At 40.2% G+C, this 23,089-nt stretch overlaps 2 protein-coding genes across 2 annotated transcripts in view; one reads left to right on the top strand and one right to left on the bottom strand.

Moving 5' to 3' along the window:
• The window catches only part of TRPC5 (transient receptor potential cation channel subfamily C member 5), a 165,346-nt gene that overhangs the window by 47,126 nt on the left and 95,131 nt on the right, over positions 1-23,089 (top strand). The gene's annotated exons all lie outside the window — the stretch shown is intronic.
• Positions 5,781-6,104, bottom strand: TRPC5OS (TRPC5 opposite strand). Its single transcript, XM_061136877.1, has one exon. The coding sequence runs from the start codon at positions 6,102-6,104 to the stop codon at positions 5,781-5,783; it is 324 nt and encodes a 107-aa protein (XP_060992860.1).

The following is a 23,089-nucleotide window of genomic DNA, read 5'->3' as shown; positions in this document are numbered from 1 at the left end:
CTAGACAAGAATTATCTCCCAGGACCAGAATTATTCAAAGGAGAGACAACCTCTAAATGGGAATGGGACAACTGAGCTAAAAGAGAAATTTTGTCTTCTTTTTCATACTTGATTCCATGCTTGATTCCAGTTGGACCATGGTGAGTCTATCTTTAAGAACAGGTAGGTTACTTCTCAGTCTCTATATTCAAGAGTAGGAAAAAGCAGATCTACCACTTCTCCACTTTGTAGTATCATGCCTGCTGACACCTTGTTCAGTCTTCTTTCAAAGCATGCTGTGGTTCCAAGAAGGCAGAAATTCCCAGTATTAATGGAAATTTTCTCAACACGTGGAGGTATTATAAGGGAGTCGTATCAGAGACTCATGCACCAGGAAAAAGTACCCAAAGATAAGCCTGCTCACATCGAAAGTTTCAAACAGAAAATATGTTTCTACGTCTCTTAAACCTGGAGCCAAAAAAGCTTTATTTTAAAAAAATGATTTTTTTCTCTATAAAATGAGGTGTAACACAACTGATTTTCCAAAACTGGAAGTTAGGAGTTGCCAACAGTAAAAATTGAGAAGATAATGGTTTCAAGAAAGGCCAGTTTCCCCAAGTTTAACTAAGAATAAAACTATTTTAAAATGATTAGTATTACCAGAATTTATCATCTAGAGACATGTGTATTCATGTGTTTTAAACAACACATTTTGTCAATGGCATCTTTGATTAAAGGAATCTGAAACACTGAAGTTGTGTTTCCTGTGACTGCCTGGTCTACTTTATATGAATACTTGTGTTAAACTAAACAATACCTCTGGAGATGCTTTCAGCATTTTACTAGGGTCATTAAGATGGAACGTGACAAGGGGTAGAGAGTTCAATGGTTTTCCTTACCTTGCTAAAATGCAGTTTCATTCTTCAGGGGTATAAATGGAGATCACCTTCAAAAACTATTACCCTGAAGAGATTTGACCCTTGAGACCAACAGTTGTATATCTGTCAATACAAATAACTCCCAAGTAATGTCAGGAACTAGAGGTTATTTTTTCTTTTTGGACAATTTTGTTGGTTGGTTGGTTAATTGGTTTGTGAGCTAAGGGTTATATTGTTAGGAGAAAAACAAGTTTTAAATGTGATCTGGAGGAAGGTGCTTTGCTGTGCTTAGTCACTCAGTTGTGTCCGACTCTTTGTGACCCCATGGACTGTAGCCCGCCAGGCTCCTCTGTCCATGGGGATTCTCCAGGCAAGAATACTGGAGTGGGTTGCCATGCCCTCCTCCAGGGCACCTGGAGGGATAGGAGCCTTGAGAAAATAAGAAGAATACCCTAGAGAAAATGGCTAAATATCTCTAGTGTATTAAGATATGATTGTCCATACAAGAATAGTCAGCTTTGATGTAAAAAATGAATCTAGTTGGATAGTAGTGGGTTAATAATGCACAGAGTTACATAACTCCCTTGGGAACAAAATCTTAGCCTTAAATGGAATATAATTCACTATTTCTTGAAAGGCTGCTTTTTCATTGTTGTTTTTTCCCTCATTACTATTCCTAGCAGCACTGAGTAGACTCCCAAGAAGAATTTAATTTGGTGAAGAAAAAGCTCAAAAAACTGAAACAAAAACTTATTCCAACTATAACAGTATATTTACTGACATCCAGTGAAATGAGACAGAGAAGGCAAAGGCAACCCACTTCAGTATTCTTGCCTGGAAAATCCCATGGACGGAGGAGCCTGGTAGGCTGCAGTCCACAGGGTCGCTAAGAGTCGGGCACGACTGAGCGACTTCACTTTCACTTTTCACTTTCATGCATTGGAGAATGAAATGGCAACCCACTCCACTGTTCTTGCCTGGAGAATCCCAGGGACAGGGGAGCCTGGTGGGCTGCCATCTATGGGGTCGCACAGAGTCGGACACGGCTGAAGCGACTTAGCAGCAGCAGCAGCAGTGAAATGAGAAAGCTCTAATCTCTTTGAAAATGAATGTAAAACTACTGGATAATCTTTACATGTCACATAGACTTTTAGGTATTTTCATATAGACATTTTGTAACTCTTCCTAAAAAGTCCTGATTTCATATACTCTTTCCCATTGTCAGATATATCAACCAAAACTTTGAAAAATGTATCATTTTATGTGTTCCTTATTATCATTGAAGGTAGGCAGAAAAGTTATTACAACTATCATTTCACAAACAAGAAAGGACTATATTTCAGAGATTTGTTGAGGACTATCTGACAAAGCCACCATAAACAGCTGCATGCATGCTAAGCTGCTTCAGTCGTGTCCAACTCTGCAACACTATGAACTGTACCGCACCAGGCTCCTCTGTCCATGAGATTCTCCAGGCAAAAATACTGGAGCAGGTTGCCATTTCCTTCTCCAGGGGTTCTTCCCAACCCAGGGATTGAACCCGTATCTCTCGAGTCTCCTGCATTTGCATACAGGTTCTTTACTACTAGCACCACCTGGGAAGCCCAAAGAGCTGCATAACTGTTGACAACTTGTTACTTATTCTCTCTCCCGAAAATATCTTCCCTACTAGTTCTTATTCTTAAGTATGTTCTTACTTCTTACTCTTATTTCTTATCACTATTAACTTTAATTCTAATTCTGCCCCATAAGAGCAAACATACTTAATACAACAATCCATTGCTTGGAGCAGGGTTGAAAAAAAAGTGAGTCTCTCAGTTGTGTCCAATTCTTTGTGACCCCATGGAGCCTGCCAGGTTCCTCTGTTCATGGAATTCTCCAAACCAGAATACTGGAGTGGGTAGCCGTTGCCTCCTCCAAGGGATCTTCCAAACATAGGGATTCAACTCAGGTTTCTCATATTGCATGCGGATTCTTTACCATCTTGAGCCACCAGGGAAGCCCACACCTTAACACATATAATCACACAACCAAAGCAAACATTGCAGTATATTTTTATCTAATCTTGAGGTGCCATTGTGGTATAATCTTTCCAGGTGACCCATGTAGCCAGGAGGCTAGACAGTTCCACATATTACAAGGTTGTAGCAGCTTCTTGTTTGACACTTAAGGACCATGTTTGACTATTGTTTTATAGGCTGGTTCAAGCTTTATCTTGTTTCAATGTCTGGAGTAGTCTCATAGATTTCACTTGATGTATTTTGATGACTTGCCTGAGTAAGTATGCTTGATTGTGTTCTTTCATTACAACTAACAATTTTAACAGGCTCACACTAATCTGCTGTGGAATCATCATAAAGTTCATATTCCAAAGTTCTACTTGGAAGAATAGCTACCCTTCAGTATCGATCATACTTGAGGAGCACCAGGTCTTTCCATTTATAGTTAAATTGCTCACCAAAAAAAATTCATAGCAGATTGATGGTCTCTCCTTGGATATGTTTCCTGATCTTGTGCAAGTATTCATGCCTTAAGATTTATGGTGACACAAAATTATAGCCCAATTTTCTAAAGTCAAAATTTCTAGTGGAGAGTGTATCTCTTCCCTGACTGTTTCTAAGTCTTTGATTAAAGCATAGATTCTATCTTTTAGCTTCTATTCAGTTCCTCTCTTATTCTTCTTCTTGGTTGCTGCATATATAGATTTCCTTATTTAACTCTAATCACTAATTTTTCCTTATAAAACTGCTCTTATTGGAATGGTGGGGATAAATGGCTACTTCTTGCTTTCCCACTGTTCTATTTAGGTTAATGTGGCAGAGTTCCATTGCACTGCATCTGTTATTTACCATGTTGGACTCAGTGTATAGAGTCACCTACTCCGGGCAAGGAAGGCTCAGTTTGTCCAGTTATTGCAACAGAATAGCCCCTCAATCTGCTGTCTGGTATGGTTTGTAATTATCCACAGTAATTGCTTGTAATATAACTTTTATTTCTCCTCTTTGTGTCTTTTATCACCCCTCTAAGTCCCCTGGATCCTTATTTACTCTATCAATCTTTCCACATAGCAGTCTACTGTGAAACTTTCTCATACTGTTATATTTCATTAGCTCCCTAGTTCTTCTAATTTTCAAAATAGTCTCTAAAAAAATACAACAAGCTTGTGGATATTAAAAAAAAAAAAAACAGAAGTAGACTCACAAATATAGAATGGTTACCAGTGGGGAGATAGGGGAAGGGAGGGGCAAGATGGGGCAGAGGAGTAATATGTACAAACTATTAGGAATAAGATAAGCTACAAGCATATATTGTACAACACGAGGAATATAGCCAGTATTTTATAATAATTATAAGATGAAGTGTGTGTATGTGTGTGTGTGTTCAGTCACTCAGTCATGTCCAACTCTTTGCGACCCCATGGATTGTAGCCTGCCAGGCTCCTTTGTCCATGGAATTTCCCAGGCAAGAATACTGGAGCAGGTTGCCATTTCTTACTCCAGAGGATCTTCCTGATCCAGGGATCAAACCCAGGTCTCCTGCACTGGCAGGCAGATTTTTTACCATGGCACTAACTAGGATACCCTAAATGGAGCATAACTTTTAAAAATTGGGAATCACTATATTGTATACCTATAGGTGTACATTTTGTTTCAGTTTATTATTGCTCCCATTTCTCAGTAAAGGTTTCCATGTCAAAGTTGTAGCAGTTTCCCTTATAATAAGCCTATCAGCTATTCGTTATAAATGCAGTTATATCCAAGAAAGTACACTTTTATCCGCTTCTACTTATGGACCATCATCTCTAAACCTATGCCTCAAGTGTCTGACTTTTCCATAGGTGAACACTCCTCGTTAGGGCTTTAACCAGCCCTTCTAGTACTAGTACTTCTCTCTTGTTATTTGGTATAACTTGACATTTCCATTTGAGGAACAGTGTTGCAGAGTAGTTGTGATGTGGGTCAGTATTTGAGGGAACAGTCAGTACTGCATTGGAACTTCCTGGCCTCAGCTTTTTCAAAGGTGTCTTCCTGGCAAGAGTTATCTGTAAACCTTTCTGAAGTTTTATTCTCTCTTAGATAGCTATTTTCTCAGACTTTTTTTCTCCCAGGCCGGTATAGCATCCTTTAGCTAACACATTCTGTCTGAATGGCCTAGTAAGTAGTTCTATTTTTTCAAGTAAAAGTGCCACAATACTGGGATTCCCTGATAGCTCAGTTAGTAAAGAATCCGCCTGCAATGCAGGAGACCCTGGCTCCATCCCTGGGTCGGGAAGATCTGCTGGAGAAGGGATAGGCTACCCACTCCAGTATTCTTGGGCTTCCCTTGTGGCTCAGCTGGTAAAGAATCTGCCTGCAATGCAGATGAACTGTGTTCGATCCCTGAGTTGGGAAGATCCCCTGAAGAAGGGAACAGCTACCCACTCCAATATTCTGACCTGGAGAATTCCATGGACTGGGGTCGCAAAGAGTCGGACACAACTGAGTGACTTTCACTCATTCATTGTCTTGTTAGTGTGAATACATTCACTGTAATGCCACCCTGGGGAATATTCCCCTTTTAGTTTCCATTCATTGTAGAAACTGGGTCCCAAGATGTGAGAGAGTTCATCAGGTCGTCACTCTATTGTTACATAAGGGGATTCTTTTCTTTGCTGTTGTTTGCTCCTATTATCAGGAACCCAAGCAAGAGAACAAGTAAAGACAGAGCCACATGCTAAAGTCAGAGCTTTTTACACAAATACAAAGAGAAAAGAGACCACCCTCTGCCGGAAGTAAATAAAATATTAACTTGCGCTATAAAAGATTAGTAATGAAACTGCAGAACTAGGAGAAAAACTTTTATTGATAACATTCAGAAAACTCTGAATATATTTAAAACAGATAAATGAACAGTTCTCACATGTTGGTGGGGGTACATGAGGTCTTAGCCATTTCTTAACTCGTTGTTAACACTACTGAGTTGTTGTTCATAAAATTCACCCATTTCTAACATAACTTGATCTACATCAAAGAGTAGGTCTTCATCTTCTCTTGGTGTCAGTATTGATTCTAAGTCTGGGAGATGAGCAAGGTCTGGTAGTGGAGCTTCCTCAGAAAAAAAAGCATCTTCTTCTGTTTCATCATTTTGCTCTATACAAGGAACCTGTTCTTGTGAGATCAACTGTAAAAGCTCTTCAGCTATTCGTATTAACTGGGCTACACAGTCAATAAGTCCACCAATAAGTACAGGGGCTGACGCAGACTCCATGCCTCTACGCTTTCTTCAGTAAGTAAAATATTACTAAAAGCTATAGTAAATGGGTTCTTGGTGACAATGGATCCTGTGGGGCTGGCAGTGGTTGGTTTGGTTGAGAAATGAAGCTGTTGATATGATTACAATGATGATCAATGAGGCCAGTGGTCCTACAGTACTTTTTGATAAAGTTGGTGAACCTCCCGCAAGATTTACGTATGGTACTCTTGTCTGTATCAGTAGTGAACTGCTATTATAATAACCATCAGACAGATTGTCACAGCCAAGAGAAAACAGCAAAGCAGATCTAATCATAGAAAAGAGAAATATAAAGTTAGTATCCTTGAGTTTTTATCGATCATACAGGTTCTGGCTATAGGATAAGGTTGAAAGGGTGCCGCTAGCTATTGTTCCTCCTTTTTGGATGGCCTTACGAGGCTCTACTACTCATAGTCCCCTTTATACTTTTCATGGTTGTTAGTGCTTCTTATGGGATATGAGAACAAAGTGAGCACAGGCAGTCTATCTTTCTTGAACATCTCTATTGAGGAAGATACATATACTAAGTCTTTTAATTAATTATGTTTTTCTTAGTACTTTTTCTCTTATTGCCATTTATATCTGGTGCTGCTAAATTCTGTGTTTTTAATAATCCATTCATTAAAGTTTTTGATTGCCCCTGTAGTCTGGGGAATTTATGGCAAATTGAAGTCCTACATTCTCTTTTTCCAAATATTATATAACTTCTGTTACAAGATTTGTTCTTTGGTCATTTCCTATCACTGCCACTATTCCATATCTAGCTGTTATTTCTCCCAAATTTATCTAAAGCCATGGTCATACTATTCTCATCTGTATGTCTTATATACTCTACAAACCCTATTCCTAAGTTTATACTTCTTCAAGGTAATATTCTTTGTTTAGAAATCTAGAGAACAGCCCAATATAATCTACCTATCACATTTGTCCGACTCTTTGTGACCCCATGGACTGTAGTCTGCCAGGCTCTTCTGTCCATGGAATACTCCAGGCCAGAATACTGGAGTGGGGAGCTATTCCTTTCTCCAGGGGATCTTCCCAACCCATGGACCGAACCCAGGTCTCCTGCACTGCAGGCAGATTCTCTACCATCTGAGCCACCAGGGAAGCCCTTACCAACCTCTGCTCCCCTTAAAAATGAGTTTGTTGAGAATGCAACAAACTTTTGTTTTGTTGAGAATGCAACAAACAAATTTAGTAATTTGACATAGCTCATATTGCTTATGCGTTTGTTTGATTCATAGGTTTTGTTTTTTACACTCTCTCCTCTGCCTACTTAGAATGTTCATGTCCACATGCCCTGAGGTTTCACATGCCCAATCTGCAACCTTAAATTGAACTGACAAGGGGCCTGATTTGAGATTTGGAGTTCCCAAGACTGTAGAATCTGTATTAGTTTTTTTCTTGGGGGGGGGGGCAGTCAGATTGTCTCCTCTCTTATTCTAAGTAGATTATTCTGTCTTTCCATCCTGATGAGCTGGCACATGCCCTACATGAATTGATAAATTCCTTTCATTGACTTATTTTCATATCTCCTTTCACCAGATTGTTTTTCCTGCAGTAGGACAGTCTGTAATTTTCTATTAGAATATATATCTCCGGTCCACAGCTGATCAGTATAGCTATGTACTTTTGGCCAGTTGTTTTCTTGGGCATATATACATATTAAATTTCTAGCTACCAGTCCTGCAAATTGGTATGGTTTCCTCTCTCCAGCCTCAGTCAAGTTTTTTTCTAGTGGAGAATATTAGGAAGCAGCCATCCATGTCACTCTTTTAGGATACTGCATAATCTGTCTTTGCCCTGTTTCCAGCAGTTCTGACCACAGTGGAGCCCAGCAAGCCTCAGACTTTACCCCAGCTACTTGAACTCCTAAAGCCTTCCTTTATTGAAGTAAAGCAAGTCATCAGCCAGATGGTCTGTGAAGTTCACATGGAGCTTGCTGGTTTCCACAGTGCATGGTTTGACCTACTCAATTACATAGTATCTTCACCTAGCATAAGTCCTGTCAGAACCACACATTTTTTTAACCCAAAATCCTGATAGTAGCCATAGGGTTTTCCCTGGTGATGAGGGTCTTCACTGTGATACCCAGAAGACACGATTTTGGTTGGAGGCAACTTTCCATCTGAAGTAGGGGAGAATGGGTATTAGACACATGGCAGTTTAACTCACAAGAAATCTCTGCTTTGTGAAAGGAAATAATGGGAAAAATCATAAAAGTAATTTGGTATAAGTGTAGAGCATGAATCAGGTCATGAGAAGAAAGATACAGAAATAAAGTGTATTAAATACTACTAGAGAGCCCCATCACCTCTTTCAAAGGAAGCAATAACCTACTATGGTGCCCATAGCCCAAGGGCACAAGAGGGTGATAGGAACGTACTCACACAAAACCTATTTAATGCCTGGCTTCCCTTTCACCCAGTTTCTTTTCTCAGCTTCTTTACCTCCCCCTAGGACTCTTTTTAAATTAATGCTCTTAGCCAACACACCTCATTTAATCACCTATGTGTTTCATTCTATTTCATTCTCTCTGTATTGCCATCTTTCACTATTCCTTCACATCTTTTCTTCCATCTATCTTGAAACTGGTCAAAATTTAGAAACAAATTATAGTCAATTTATCAAATAGGTATCCTGTTTATAGAGTTTTTTATGACACAATCTAAGTGTAAAAAGCAGAGAGGTAGAACATTTCATATGTTGCTATTTTATAAAGACAAATGAAAAGTGGAAGTGTTAGTCACTCAGTCATGTCCAACTCTGTGACCCCATGGGCTGTCACCCACCAGGCTCCTCTATCTATGGGATTCTCCAGGCAAGAATACTGCAGTGGATTGCCCTGCCCTCCTCCAAAGGATCTTCTCAAACCAGGGATTGAACCTACGTCACTTATGTCTCCTGCATTGGCAGTCAGGTTCTTTACCACTAGTGCCACCTGGGAAGCCCCCTCCAGAAGAATACTGGAGTGGGTTGCCATTTCCTTCTCCAGGGGATCTTTCCAACCCAGGGATTGAATACAGCTCTCCCACATTGCAGGCAGACTCTACCAACTAAGCCACCAGGGAAGCCCTTTTATAAACTATCTGGGATTCTCCAGGCCAGAATACTGGAGTGGGTAGCCGTTCCCTTCTCCAGGGGATCTTCCCAACCCAGGGATCAAATCCAGGTCTCCCACATTGCAGGCTGATTCTTTACCAATTGAGCCACCAGGGAAGCCCAAGAATTCTGGAGTGGGTAGCCTATCCCTTCTCCAGTGGATCTTCCTGACCCAGGAATCGAACTGGGGTCTGCATTGCAGGCAGATTCTTTACCAGCTGAGCTACCAGGGAAGCCCAAAGACAAATGAAGTTACCTATTATTTATGTAACCCTTGATTTATTTTTTCTGTCTCATGGTTACCTTTGATGGGAAAAAATTTCCCAACCTAGCCTTAATCCTGTTGACCACTATGTTAGCTAATCCACAATTTCTATATTCAAAGCATCTTGGAACCTAGAAGCTGGGGATGTAGGGAGGGAGGGCAGGGAGGGTGTTGAGAAATTGCCAAATACTGCAGTGCTAAGAATAGTAACAGCATAGCATCAGCTTATTCCAGTTATGATAATTTCTAAAGCAACCCCTGACCCTAAGGTGTTTGCCTAACAGTGTATTTTGGGTAGTTTGCACCTAGTCCCAACTCATCGTAAGGACCATCTTATTAGCTGTTACTTCTGCCTAGAATCCCATTCCCTTAGAAAAAAATGGTTTCTTGTCATTCTGGTCGCAGCTTAAATATCATCTCTAATTTCTGACCCTCCAACCTGAAAAAGCCTCTTAACCATCCCTTACTCATTATGCATACAGCACATTTTTATATTCTAGCACCTATAATCACTTCAAATTTTCTTGTTTATTCATTTGTTTTTCTGTCTCTCACCCCTTCCCACATTTAGACTAAAATGGAGTTTCATGAAATTAGGAAGCTTGACTCTTCTGTTTTCTGCAAAATAGAAAGAGTGACTGCCACATAGGTAACCACTAAGTGTTGTTAAAGAAAGGCAAGGAAGAAGGGAGGGAGGGACAACTTTTAACTCTTTCATTCAGTAGATATTATCAAGTTTCAAATATGTATGAATAGCAGGGGTACAAAGATAAACCAATTCATCAAAACACATGGTTAATAAAATGAGCAAGCAATGCACAGACTGAAAATATTCACAAAACATATATCTGACAAAGAACTTGTAACCATGACATATAAAGAGCTTCAACAATTCAAAAATAAAAAGACATGTATGACAAAAACCACTACAATATTGTAGAGTAATTAGCCTCCAACTAATAAAATTAAATGAAAAAAAAAGAAAAAGACAATTTTTAAAATGGGCAAAAGAGTTTAACAAACATTTCACAAAGGAAGAAAAATAGACAGCTAATAAGCACAAGAAAATATATTCCATATCTTAGTCATCAGGGAAATGCAAATTAACATCACAATGAAATACCACAACACACTCACTAGACTAGCTACAATCAAAGACTGATAACACCAAATGTTGACAGAGATGTAGAGCAACTGGAATTCTCACCCACTGCTTGTGGGAATGTGAAAGGATACAACCCCTTTGAAAACGTCTTGCAGTTTCTTATAAAACTAGGCAAGCATGTATCCAATCCCAGCAACTCCACTCTGAGGTATTTATCCAAGAGAAATGAAAGTTCACAAAAAGACTTTTTAAAAGAATGGTTATAGCCAGCTTTATGCATGGTAACCAAAAAAAGCGGAAAGAACCCAGATGTCAATCAAAAGGAGAATGGATCAACTGTGGTTTATTCATACAACGTTATACTAATCAGCAATAAAAAGAAAGCCACTGCTGCTAGGGATAAAAATATGGATGGATATCAAAAACATCATACTTTATGAAAGAAGCCAGACCCAAAAGAATATATATTGTATGATTCTATTCATATGCAATTCTAGAAAATGCAAAACGGTCTATGGTGGAAAAATAAAAATAGCAATTGCATCTGGGGAGTGGAAACTGACTGGAAGAAGCAAAAGAGAACTTTTCGAGGTGATGGGTTATATAACATTATGCATTTTTCAAAACTCACTGAATGGTACTCTTAATATCTGTACATGTCACTATATATAAATTTTACTTGCCCCCAAAAAGTAATCAAGCATAATCCCCAATCTCAAAAACTATATATCAGATGAGATGGCATGCCCATAAATATTCTAATAAATGTTCACATTTATTAAAGACCTATTACACTTCAGGTACTTTTTTTTTCTATTAGTACATTTAATCCTCTCAATAACTCTGTGAAGTTACACATGGAAAAACTGAGGAACAGAGAAATCAAGTAACTTTCCCACAGTCACATGGTAAGTAAAGATACTAAATTGGAAGTCAGCCCAGGTCTGATTCCTAAAGTCTCATGCCAGAGAGTACAAATTCAGGTGCCTACAGAAGGAAAATACACCTTATTCTGACACCTTATCGATGTCAGATCCAGCACTGACATCTCATTCGAAGCAAGAATAGAACTCAGAGAGGATGTTAACCTCATTTCCCATCCCTGGAAACTGGCTGAATTCCAAGTTGACTGTGAGTTCTAAGGCAGAAGGATGGAGAGAGCCACATCAGTCCACAGCAATCCCCATTATCTGTGACAGGAATGCTGTGTCCATTTTATTAATACCTGCCCTTCCACTGACCTACTGAATTGGCCCACTCATAAACTACTCACCGGCGATTCAGTCAAGATGGGTGAGAGGGTCAAGGTTATGCCAACAAAATGTTCACTGGACTTTCACATTCAAGTGGGATGTGAACGCTCTCGCCACAACTAAAAACAATGACAACAACAATAAAAGATAAACTGCAAAATTAATAAGTTTTTTTAAATACCTGAAATCTATAGAAACAAGGACAAGATGAACTAAAATTTCAGAGGTAAAGAGTCGTTCCTAAGTGAGCGATAATCACCGACTTTTTTTCTTCACTGAGACATTCGCTAATTCCGTGTACAAGTCAAAGATGAGGCTTGGCACTGAGGCAGAGGGATTCTACTGAGGAAAACGAGAAATCTGCATAAATTTGGAGGCTAACATACTGGATTGGAAATTTGAGAAGCCTGAAATGCTGGGCTAATCTTCCTTACCTGAGTTAGCCGAGTTTGGTGGTCATTGCGCGCAGAAGTAAAACCTCCCAAGTCTCGCGGTACTTCAGTGGCAAATTATCGCGAGAAGGGAGGAGCCTCCCACAGGTAACTCTACTGGTCTCTGCCTCAAATGTTACGTAGATTTTGAAGTTGCGAGGGCATGGGGAGGCTCACTTGAGTTAATAAGCTCAAAACCATCCCCAGAAGGCACAAAGTGATTCTAAAATGTATAAGGATATATATAAAGGGCTTGAAGTGAAGTGAAGTCGCTCAGTCATGACCGACTCTTTGCGACCCCATCAGCTGTAGTCTACCAAGCTTCTCCATCCATGGGATTTTCCAGGCAAAGAGTACCGGAGTGGATTGCCATTTCCTTCTCCAGGGGATCTTCCCGACCCAGGGATCGAACCCAGCCCTCCCGCATTGCAGGCAGAAGCTTTACTCTCTGAGCAACCAGAGAAGCCATAAAGGGCTTAGTATAGCCAAAACATCTTAAAGCAGAACAAAATTGGAGGACATATACTACATATACTATCAGATACTAAAGTTAGCTAGCTATGCAGCTCCAGTTATTTGACAGCATGGTACTAATATAAGAACAAACAAATCAGTGTAACATGACTGTTACCTCACATTGGACATATGACTACTAACAATAATTTGAAACGGACTATAGACCTAATTGGGACTTCCCTGGTGGCTCAGACGGTAAAGTGTCTGCCTACAATGCAGAGAGACCCGGGTTCGATCCCTGGGTCAGGAAGATCATCTGGAGAAGGAAATGGCAACCCACTCCAGTACTCTTGCCTGGAAAATCCTGTGGATGGAGGAGCCTGGTAGTCTACAATACATGGGGTCGCAAAGAGTCGGACACGACTGATCGACTAAGCTTTCAATCTTTCATAGACCTATATGTGAAAGGTAAATCTTCTAGATCAAGCCATTGACAAATATCTTCATGATCTTCAGTAAAGATTTCTTACTCTACACAAAAAGCATTAACTAGGAAAGATGATTGATCAATGGTTATCATTAAAATTAAGACTTTCCAGTGGCGCTAGTGGTAAAGAACCCGCCTGCCAAGGCAGGAGACATAAGAGACATGGGTTCGATCCCTGGGTCGGGAAGATCCCCTGGAGAAGAAAATGGCAACCCACTCCATTATTCTTGCCTGGAGAATCCTATGGGCAGAGGAGCCTGGCAGGTTACAGTCCAGTCTGTGGGGTCGCAAAGAGTCAGACGCAATTGAAGGGACTTAGCACGCACAAGAACTTCCATTTATCAAAGTGAAAGTGAAAGTCGATCAGTTGTGTCCGACTCTTTGTGACCCGTTTATCAAAAGACACTTTAAGAGGGTGAAAAGGCTAATCACAGACTGGGAGAGAATATTCACAAAACATATATTTAACAAGGGACTTGTATCAAGTATATACATTTATTTTAAACTTCTTCAAATCAATAGTAAAAAAAAAAAAGACAATGCAATTTTTAAAAATGTTAAAAATGGAACAAAGAATTGAATGGCACTTCACAGATGAGAACTTTTAAATGGCCTTCAAGCATATTAATAGATTTTCATCATTATTGGATATTCGGAAAATGCAAATTAAACTGACAGCCAAGACACACAAATCCCCACCAGAATAGCTAAAATTGAAAAACAACAACAACAACAAAAACTGACAATACCAAGCATTGAGAAGAACATGGAGCAACTAGAACTCTCATACATTGTTGGTGAAAATGTTAACTTGTACAGCTTCCTTAGAACTGTTGGGCAGTATCTATTAAAACTAAACATGCCTCTCTTGAACAACCTTGTCATTCTACTCCTAAATATATAAAATAAAAGATTACTACTGTCCACAAAAATGCACAAACAAGAAAGTTGAAAGAAGTCAGATGCCTTAAAGTACATACTGTATAATTCTATTTACATGAACTTTAAGAACAGGCAAATGAATCTGTAGAACAAAAGTGAATGTAGTGGTTACCTCTGAGTGGGGGTGGGCTTTTGACTGAGAAGAAATATGGGGAAGCCTTCTGCAATGCTGGAAATGTTCTGTTGATAAAAGCATTCAGCTGTACAAAATAATTGATGCACTTCACCTTATATATGCTATATTTTACAAAATTGTTATTTTAAATTTAGGGTTTCCTTCCTATAAAATCAGTAAAGACAGCAAGACAGTGATGAGAATCTTGCCAGGATTCAGAGAGCCAGTCATCATAGCCAATAGAAATGGAATGAAGGGGCTCCCCAAGTGGCTCAGTGGCGAAGAATCTGACTGCCAATGCAGGGGACACAGGTTTAACTGGGAAGATCCCACATACCATGGAGCAACTAGGCCTGAGTGCCACAAGTATTGAGCCTGGGTTCTAGAGCCTGGGAACCACAACTACTGAGACCACGTGCTGCAACTGTATCCATACACACTAGAGCCTGCGCTCCACAACAAGAGAAGCCACCACAATGAGAAACCAGCGCACTGCAACTAGAGATTAGCCCCTGCTCACCACAATTAGAGAAAAGCCTCCATAGCAATGAAGACCCAGCACAGCCCAAAATAATGAATAAATAAATAAATAAGAAATGGAATGAAGTCTGAAGGTACAGAGAAGAATCCTTGGCCTACTTCATGGCAGGACTAAGTAAAGCAAGAGACCTGTATAGCTGGATGGAATTGCAAATTGACAGAAGATGAAATAACCCATATCTTACAAAAAGTTCAGAAAGACAGCTGGGACAGGCCATGATGTCCATCTGATAATGAGAATCTTTAACCCCATAGATTTTATTAATCTCATTCTTGTGATATTTTTGTCAGCATAACTAATCAAAAGCCACCATTTTTCTTTTAGCTGATAGTCCTACCCTGCTGTTTTGTGACGCTCATAGCTGGCAAACTGGCAGTAAGCATCTAACAGTAGGATGGAAAAGGAGCATAGGCATCCAAGTCCTCTGGATCTGTGTTTATAGTCGTTAAATTTTTCTGCATCAGACAAGGTCAATTAGTTCACATCCAACAGGAAGAGAGGCAGTTATGTGGGAGAGGCCTTTATAGGGACTTCCCTGGCAGTCCAGTGGTTTGGACTCCATGCTTCCAATTCAGGGGATGCAGGTTCAATCCCTGGTCGGTGAGCTAAGATCCTGGATGCCATGTGGCCCAGCCTCCTCAAAAATGTTCCTTTTGGGAGTATAGGTGCCAGTTTCCTATTTACAAACAGTAAATGTTCTAATAATGCTCCCTTTTCTACTGCTGCAGTGCCAGCAGTAGAATTTGGATACATGCATTTAACATAGTTTTTTAAATAACACCCCCATACACTACCTCTAGAGCTTCCATGATAGCTCAGTTGGTAAAGAATCTGCCTGCAATGCAGGAGATCCTGATTCAATTCCTGGGTTGGGAAGATCCACTGGAGAAGTGATAGGCTACACTCTCCAGTATTCTTGGGCTTCCCTGGTGGCTCAGCTGGTAAAGATCTGCCTGCAATGTGGGAGACCTGGGTTTGATCGCTGGGTTGGGAAGAGCCCCTGGAGAAGGGAAAGGCTACCCACTCCAGTATTCTGACCTGAAGAATTCCATGGATTGTATAGTCCATGGGGTTACAAAGAGCTGGACACGACTCAGCGACTTTCACTTTCACACTACTTGTCATTGCCCTCCCCACCCCTGAGGAAACATCAAGACGTCCTCATTCCCAAAGGGCAAATTTTAAAATTTTGACATAGCAGGAGCTCTCTGAGGGGCTACAATGAAGAAAGCAATAGGATCTGCCCTTCAAACTTTTTTTTAAGAAAAAATAAAGCTACAAACCTTTACATTAAAAAAAAACAAACCTGTGTGCAATAAGGCATTTGCCTGTTATAGGATCTGACATTTAAAATCCCCATGAACCATCTTTAATTTATCAAGAAAGAAAGGAAAGAATTGTGTCGCTGAAGAGCTAAACATGGTACCTTCTTCAAAATATATGAAAAATTCAAAACAGAAACTGAAAAAATTGAGGGTAGGAAATGTCCTTATGGTCAATTTAAACCAAATTCTACTGAATTTCTTTCTTCCTCCTCCAAATTTGTTCACTGCTGCAGAGAGAATCACAGATTCTTGCTTACCTTTCAGAAAAACAACTTTGTCAGTGGAGAAAAACAACCACTTTTGAAAATATGTATCTCTTGGTTATTTTCCTAGACAGACAAATAGTTTCCTCAGAACACTCTTCAAACATGAGGACAGAAACCCCATCTTGACTTGGTGGAACACTGCAGAGGCTAGCCCCTGAATCCTGAATGTTATGAGAAGCCCACAGGTACCCAGAGAGGCTGAATAGAGCTGTAATACTTCTACAGAGATTCTTGGCTTTTAAATATTACCAGTGCAAATGATGAGGTCTAAAATAAGAGAAATAAAAACAGAACTTGGAGGTAATAGGATAAGGGATTTTATTCCCAAATATTCCGTCAGCTTTCTGAGAGGGAAAAAAGAAAAATATTTTTGTTTGTGTATTTTCTTTAAGAGAGACAGTAAAATAATGTGAGTGGCTATAATAGTAGAATCTGTGGCAAACAAATATATATTTGAATTACAACTTTTTCACATACTAACTAGAAGTCTGCCAAACTACTCTGCCTGTTTCCTCATCTGTAAAATGAAGATAATAACAATTGTGATAATTACATAAGTTAACATATACAATGAGTTTAGAATGGTCCCTAGTATATAGTAAGCTCTTGATAAATGCTATCTAATATAATTGTTCTGAAGAAAATTCAGGGATCCAGGAAGCAGTGTGTGGTGCAACCTGGGTACTGACTAGTGATCCTGGAAGGTAGTAAGGGAGACACCTGCAGGCATTACAAAAACTGGAAGGGAGTACCTGAGATATACTTCATCTCATGGTTAGAACCAACATAACTTTGGACTGGAGGAATCAACCTGCCTGACTTCAGACTCTACTACAAAGCCACAGTCATCAAGACAGTATGGTACTGGCACAAAGACAGAAATATAGATCAATGGAACAGAATAGAAAGCCCAGAGATAAATCCACGAACCTATGGACACCTTATCTTCGACAAAGGAGGCAAGGATATACAATGGAAAAAAGACAACCTCTTTAACAAGTGGTGCTGGGAAAACTGGTCAACCACTTGTAAAAGAATGAAACTAGAACACTTTCTAACACCAGACACAAAAATAAACTCAAAATGGATTAAAGATCTAAATGTAAGACCAGAAACTATAAAACTCCTAGAGGAGAACATAGGCAAAACACTCTCCGACATAAATCACAGCAAGATCCTCTATGACCCACCTCCCAGAATATTGGAAATAAAAGCAAAACTAAACAAATGGGACCTAATGAAACTTAAAAGCTTTTGCACTACAAAGGAAACTATAAGTAAGGTGAAAAGACAGCCCTCAGATTGGGAGAAAATAATAGCAAATGAAGAAACAGACAAAGGATTAATCTCAAAAATATACAAGCAACTCCTGAAGCTCAATTCCAGAAAAATAAATGACCCAATCAAAAAATGGGCCAAAGAACTAAACAGACATTTCTCCAAAGAAGACATACAGATGGCTAACAAACACATGAAAAGATGCTCAACATCACTCATTATTAGAGAAATGCAAATCAAAACCACAATGAGGTACCATTACATGCCAGTCAGGATGGCTGCTATCCAAAAGTCTACAAGCAATAAATGCTGGAGAGGGTGTGGAGAAAAGGGAACCCTCTTACACTGTTGGTGGGAATGCAAACTAGTACAGCCGCTGTGGAAAACAGTGTGGAGATTTCTTAAAAAACTGGAAATAGAACTGCCATATGACCCAGCAATCCCACTTCTGGGCATACACACTGAGGAAACCAGATCTGAAAGAGACACGTGCACCCCAATGTTCATTGCAGCACTGTTTATAATAGCCAGGACATGGAAGCAACCTAGATGCCCATCAGCAGATGAATGGATAAGGAAGCTGTGGTACATATACACCATGGAATATTACTCAGCCATTAAAAAGAATTCATTTGAACCAGTCCTAATGAGATGGATGAAGCTGGAGCCCCTTATACAGAGTGAAGTAAGCCAGAAAGACAAAGAACATTACAGCATACTAACACATATATATGGAATTTAGAAAGATGGTAACGATAACCCTATCAAAACAGAAAAAGAGACACAGAAATACAGAATAGACTTTTGAACTCTGTGGGAGAAGGCGAGGGTGGGATATTTCGAGAGGAATCGGGTGGAGAGGGAGGTGGGAGCGGGGATTGGGATGGGGAAGACGTGTAAATCCATGGCTGATTCATATCAATGTATGACAAAACCCACTGAAATGTTGTGAAGTAATTAGCCTCCAACTAATAAAAAAATAAAAAAAAAGAAAAAAAAAAGATGTCAGGGACCACAATTCAAAAGGATACATGTTCCCCAATGTTCACTGCAACACTGTTTATGATAGCCAGGACATGGAAGAAACCTAGATGTCCATCAACAGATAAATGGATAAAGAAGTTGTGGTACATATATACTATAGAAAGTTACTTTGCCATAAGAAGGGAATGAATTTGGATCAGTTGTAGTGAGGTGAATGAACCGAGAGCTTGTTATACAGAGTGAAGTCCGAAAGAGAAAAACAAATATCATATATTAATGCATATGTATATGGAATCTAGAAAAATAGTACTGATGAACCTATTTACAGGGAAGAAATGGAGACACAGACTTAGAGAATGGACTTGTGGACACAGTGAGGAAAAGAGAAGGTAGGACTAATTGAGAAAGTAGCACTGACATATACACTATCATGTGTAAAATAGGTAACTAGCAGGAAGCTGCTGTATAACACAGGGAGCCCAGTCTAGTGCTCTGGGATGATCTAGAGGGATGGGCCAGGAGTGGGGAGAGAGGCTCAAGACGGAGTTGTTGTTCAGTCACTAAGTCACGTTCAACTCTTTATGACCCCGTAGACTGTGGCATGCCAGGCTTCCCTGTCCTTCACTGTCTCCTAGAGTTTGCTCAAACTTATTTCATTGAGTCGGTGATGCCATCCAACCATTTCATCATCTGTCGCCCCCTTATCCTCCTGCCCTCAATCATTCCCACTATCAGGGTCTTTTCCAATGAGTTGGCTCTTCGTATCAGGTGGCCAAAGTATTGGAGCTTCAGCATCAGTCCTTCCAATGAATATTCAGTGTTGATTTCCTTTAGGATTGACTGATTTGTTCTCCTTGCTATCCAAGGGACTATCAAGAGTCTTCTCCAGTACCAGAGTTCAAAAGTATCAATTCTTTAGGGCTCTTCTGGTGGCTCATGGTAAAGTATCTGCCTGCAATGCAGGAAACCTGGGTTCAATCCCTGGAGAATCCCATGGACAAAGGAGTCTGGCAGGCTACAGTCCATGGGGTTACAAAGAGTCAGACATGACTGAGCGACTAATACTTTCTTTTGAGGGGGCTTCCCAGGTGGCACTAGTGGTAAAGAATCCACCTGGCAGTGTAGGAGTTGTGGGTTTAATCCCTGGTCAGGAAGATCCCCTGGAGTAGGAAATGGCAACCCACTCCAATATTCTTGCCTGGAAATTTCCATGGACAGAGGAGCCTGGCAGGCTACAGTCCATGGGGCTGTAAAGACTGTGCAGGAGAGAGGGGATATGATTTGAATTGTAATGCAGAAGCCAGCACAACATTGTAAAACAATTATCCTCCAATTAAAAAAAAAAGATGGCAGGAGTTGGACTGTGTTGTGGCTCTAGTTCACACATAACCCTTTCAGAAGATCTAAGACCAGTCATGTAGGGAATCCTTGAGTATTAGTGCATCTTCCTGGCCTAATTCACTCTTGCATTTGAAGGCCTTGCTCACTCTGGCAGGTGAAAAATGACTGCACTTTGGGCTGCCCATTGGTTATTCCTCCGACACATTGCAAGCTGCATGGAGAATGCCCTCTACTTGGTATTATGGCAATGAATCTTTAAAGATTTAAAGCATTAGCTGTTCCTTGGAAATATCTCCCATTGACCCTTGAATAACCCAGAGGAGGGTGGCTCCAAAATTACTGCAGATGGTGACTTCAGCCATGAAATTAAAAGATGCTTGCTCCTTGGAAGAAAAGTTATGACAAACCTAGACAGCATATTAAAAATCAGAGACATTACTTTGCCGATAAATGTCCATCTAGTCAAAGCTATGGTTTTTCCAGTAGTCATGTATGGATGTGAGAGTTGGACCATAAAGAAAGCTGAGTGCTGAATAATTGATGCTTTTGAACTGCGGTGTTGGAGAAGACTCTTGAGAGTCCCTTGGACTGCAAAGAGATCCAACCAGTCAATCCTAAAGGAAATCAGTCCTGAATATTCATTGGAAGAACTGATGCTGAAACTGAAGCTCCAATGCTTTGGCCACCTGATGCAAAGAACTGACTCATTGGAAAAGACCCTGATGCTGGGAAATATTGAGTGCAGGAGGACAAAGGGATGACAGAGGATGAGATGGTTGGATGGTATCACTGACTCGATGGACATGAGTTTAAGGAAGCTCCAGGAATTGGTGATGGACAGGGAAGCCTGGCATGTTGCAGTCCATGGAGTCACAAAGAGTCGGACACAACTGAGCAATGGAACTGAACTGAATCCCCTTATAACTTAGAGTAGGCCCGCCACATCCATGACTCCTCCATATGCGCCATTTCAACCAACCACAGACCATGTAGTTTTGTAGTATTTACTATTGAAAAAAATCTGCATGTAAGTGGACTGTGTTCAAACCCACCTTGTGTTGACCCTTGTTTTCAAGGGTCAACAGTACCAGGGAAGTAATTGGCATGATAATGAAGGCCATTACTCTGTGACTAGAATGACTTCACCTAAACCAATCCAGATTCTCAGATTTTTCTATGTGAATCATTCGGGTAAGAAAGGAAGCATCATACAAATATCATTGTACACTTTGTGCCCAGATGTAGAAGTGAGCTTTAAGAACACCACTCAGAAATTTGACAAGAGCCATACAAAGCACCAGTAGTAGCCTCCTCTCTGTTTTTGTGGCAAATGCCAGCTTACCAGGAGAGACCCAATTCCTTTATTTTACCACCTGGAAAGATCAGAAGTCATAGAGCTCTTCCTCTGCCTGCAAATGTACTTACTGCTTATCCACCAAAGGAAAACTACTTCTGTTTTTAATGGTCTCAGAATAAGATTCCATAACCTCCCTTGGTAACTCATTCCATTGTTTTATAGTTTCCTCCTTCTGCTAATTATATCCTCAAGTACCTTCACAGACATTAACTTATTTAATCCTATAACAATCCTGCTCAGCAAGGATTATCCCTATTTTACAACTGAGGAAGTGAAGACCCAAAGAGGATAAGGGATGTGCCAAGATTACCTACTTGGTTAGTAGCAGAGCAAGAGTAAGAACATGATTCTTCAGCCAGAGGTTCCCAACATCTGGAATCTAATGCCTGATGATCTGAGGTGGAGCTGATATAATAATAATAGAAGTAAAGTACACAGTAAATGTAATGCACTTGAATAATCCCAAAACCATTCACTCTGCCCCCTGGTCCAAGGAAAAATTGTCTTCCACAAAACCGGTCCCTGGCGCCAAAAAGGTTGAGGACTACTGCTTAAAGCCTCTGTGCATTCCTTTACACTGTGGTCTACCTAGTGATGCTCTGAAAGTTAAAGTGTCAGTCACTTAGTCGAGTCCAGCTCTCTGCAATCCCGTGGACTATAAGCCCAGCAAGTTTCTCTGTCCATGGAAATCTCCAGGCAAGATGAGGAGCTCCAAATAACCAGCAGAATAAGATGCAGTGGTAAGATGTCAACAAGAACACAATACAACTGTGCTGAGTGGCTTACCAAGTGGATCATAGGCCACAGGTCCCCTTAAGGATAACTATTCCATTGTCCTCCTCCCTACATACTATTGTTCTCAAGGTTAGAAGGTTCTAGTAAAAAGAAAAGATACCAAATAAATCACCTTAAGACCATACACTGATCTACAAAGATTAAAAATAAGAGTACTTGGTCTCCTGTTTTCAGACTTCTCCATTTTTGATCTCTGACATAACATAATCAGAATAAATTGGAGAAAGTGAGACAGAAAAAAATCTGTCCTGACATCCTAAAAAGGAAAATGCTTTGCCCTTTGCCATGAATTTGCTTCCTTTCCCCCTGAAGACTTCATTCCTTTACCTCTCAATGTTCATAAAGAAGCCAACAGTTAACATTTTAAGCATAGGTAAAGAATGAACCCCAGACTTCCCTGGTGGCCCAGTGGCTAAGAGTCTGCCTGAAAAAAAAAAAAAGCCTGCCTGTCAGTGCTGGGGACACAGGTTCGATCCCTGGTCCAGGAAGATTCCACATGCTGTGGAGCAACTAAGCCCATGCACCACAACTATTGAAGCCTGTGCTCTAGAGCCTGTGCTCCAAAGCAAGAGAAGCCACCACAATGAGAAGCCCATCCACTGCAACTGGAGACCAGCCCTGACTCCCTGCAACTAGAGAAGGCCTGTACACAGCAGTGAAGGCATGACACAGCCAAAAATAATAAATAAATTTTTAAAAAGAATGAATCCCATCTCCTATATGCTTGGCACTTAGAAAAGCACACTAAGTCTTTAAAAACAATTTTTGTTGTTTCTGCCTGGAATGTTCTTTACTCAGATATCTGAATGGCTAAATCCCTCCCCAATTTCAAACTCTTCCTTATATCTTGACTTTTCATTGAGAGCTACACTTAAGTGTTAGTCACTCAGTTGTGTCTGACTCTTTGCAACCCCATGG

The sequence above is a fragment of the Dama dama genome, chromosome X (assembly GCF_033118175.1).
Source record: "Dama dama isolate Ldn47 chromosome X, ASM3311817v1, whole genome shotgun sequence".
NCBI classification, from domain to species: domain Eukaryota; kingdom Metazoa; phylum Chordata; class Mammalia; order Artiodactyla; family Cervidae; genus Dama; species Dama dama.
The sequence above is the reverse complement of the archived record's forward strand: the minus strand, read 5'-3'. Positions and strand labels throughout refer to the sequence as shown.

What these genes read in the sequence shown, in the direction of transcription:
- TRPC5OS (XM_061136877.1), bottom strand. Translation starts at nt 6,104, where the DNA reads ATGGAGTCTGCGTCAGCCCCTGTACTTATTGGTGGACTTATTGACTGT.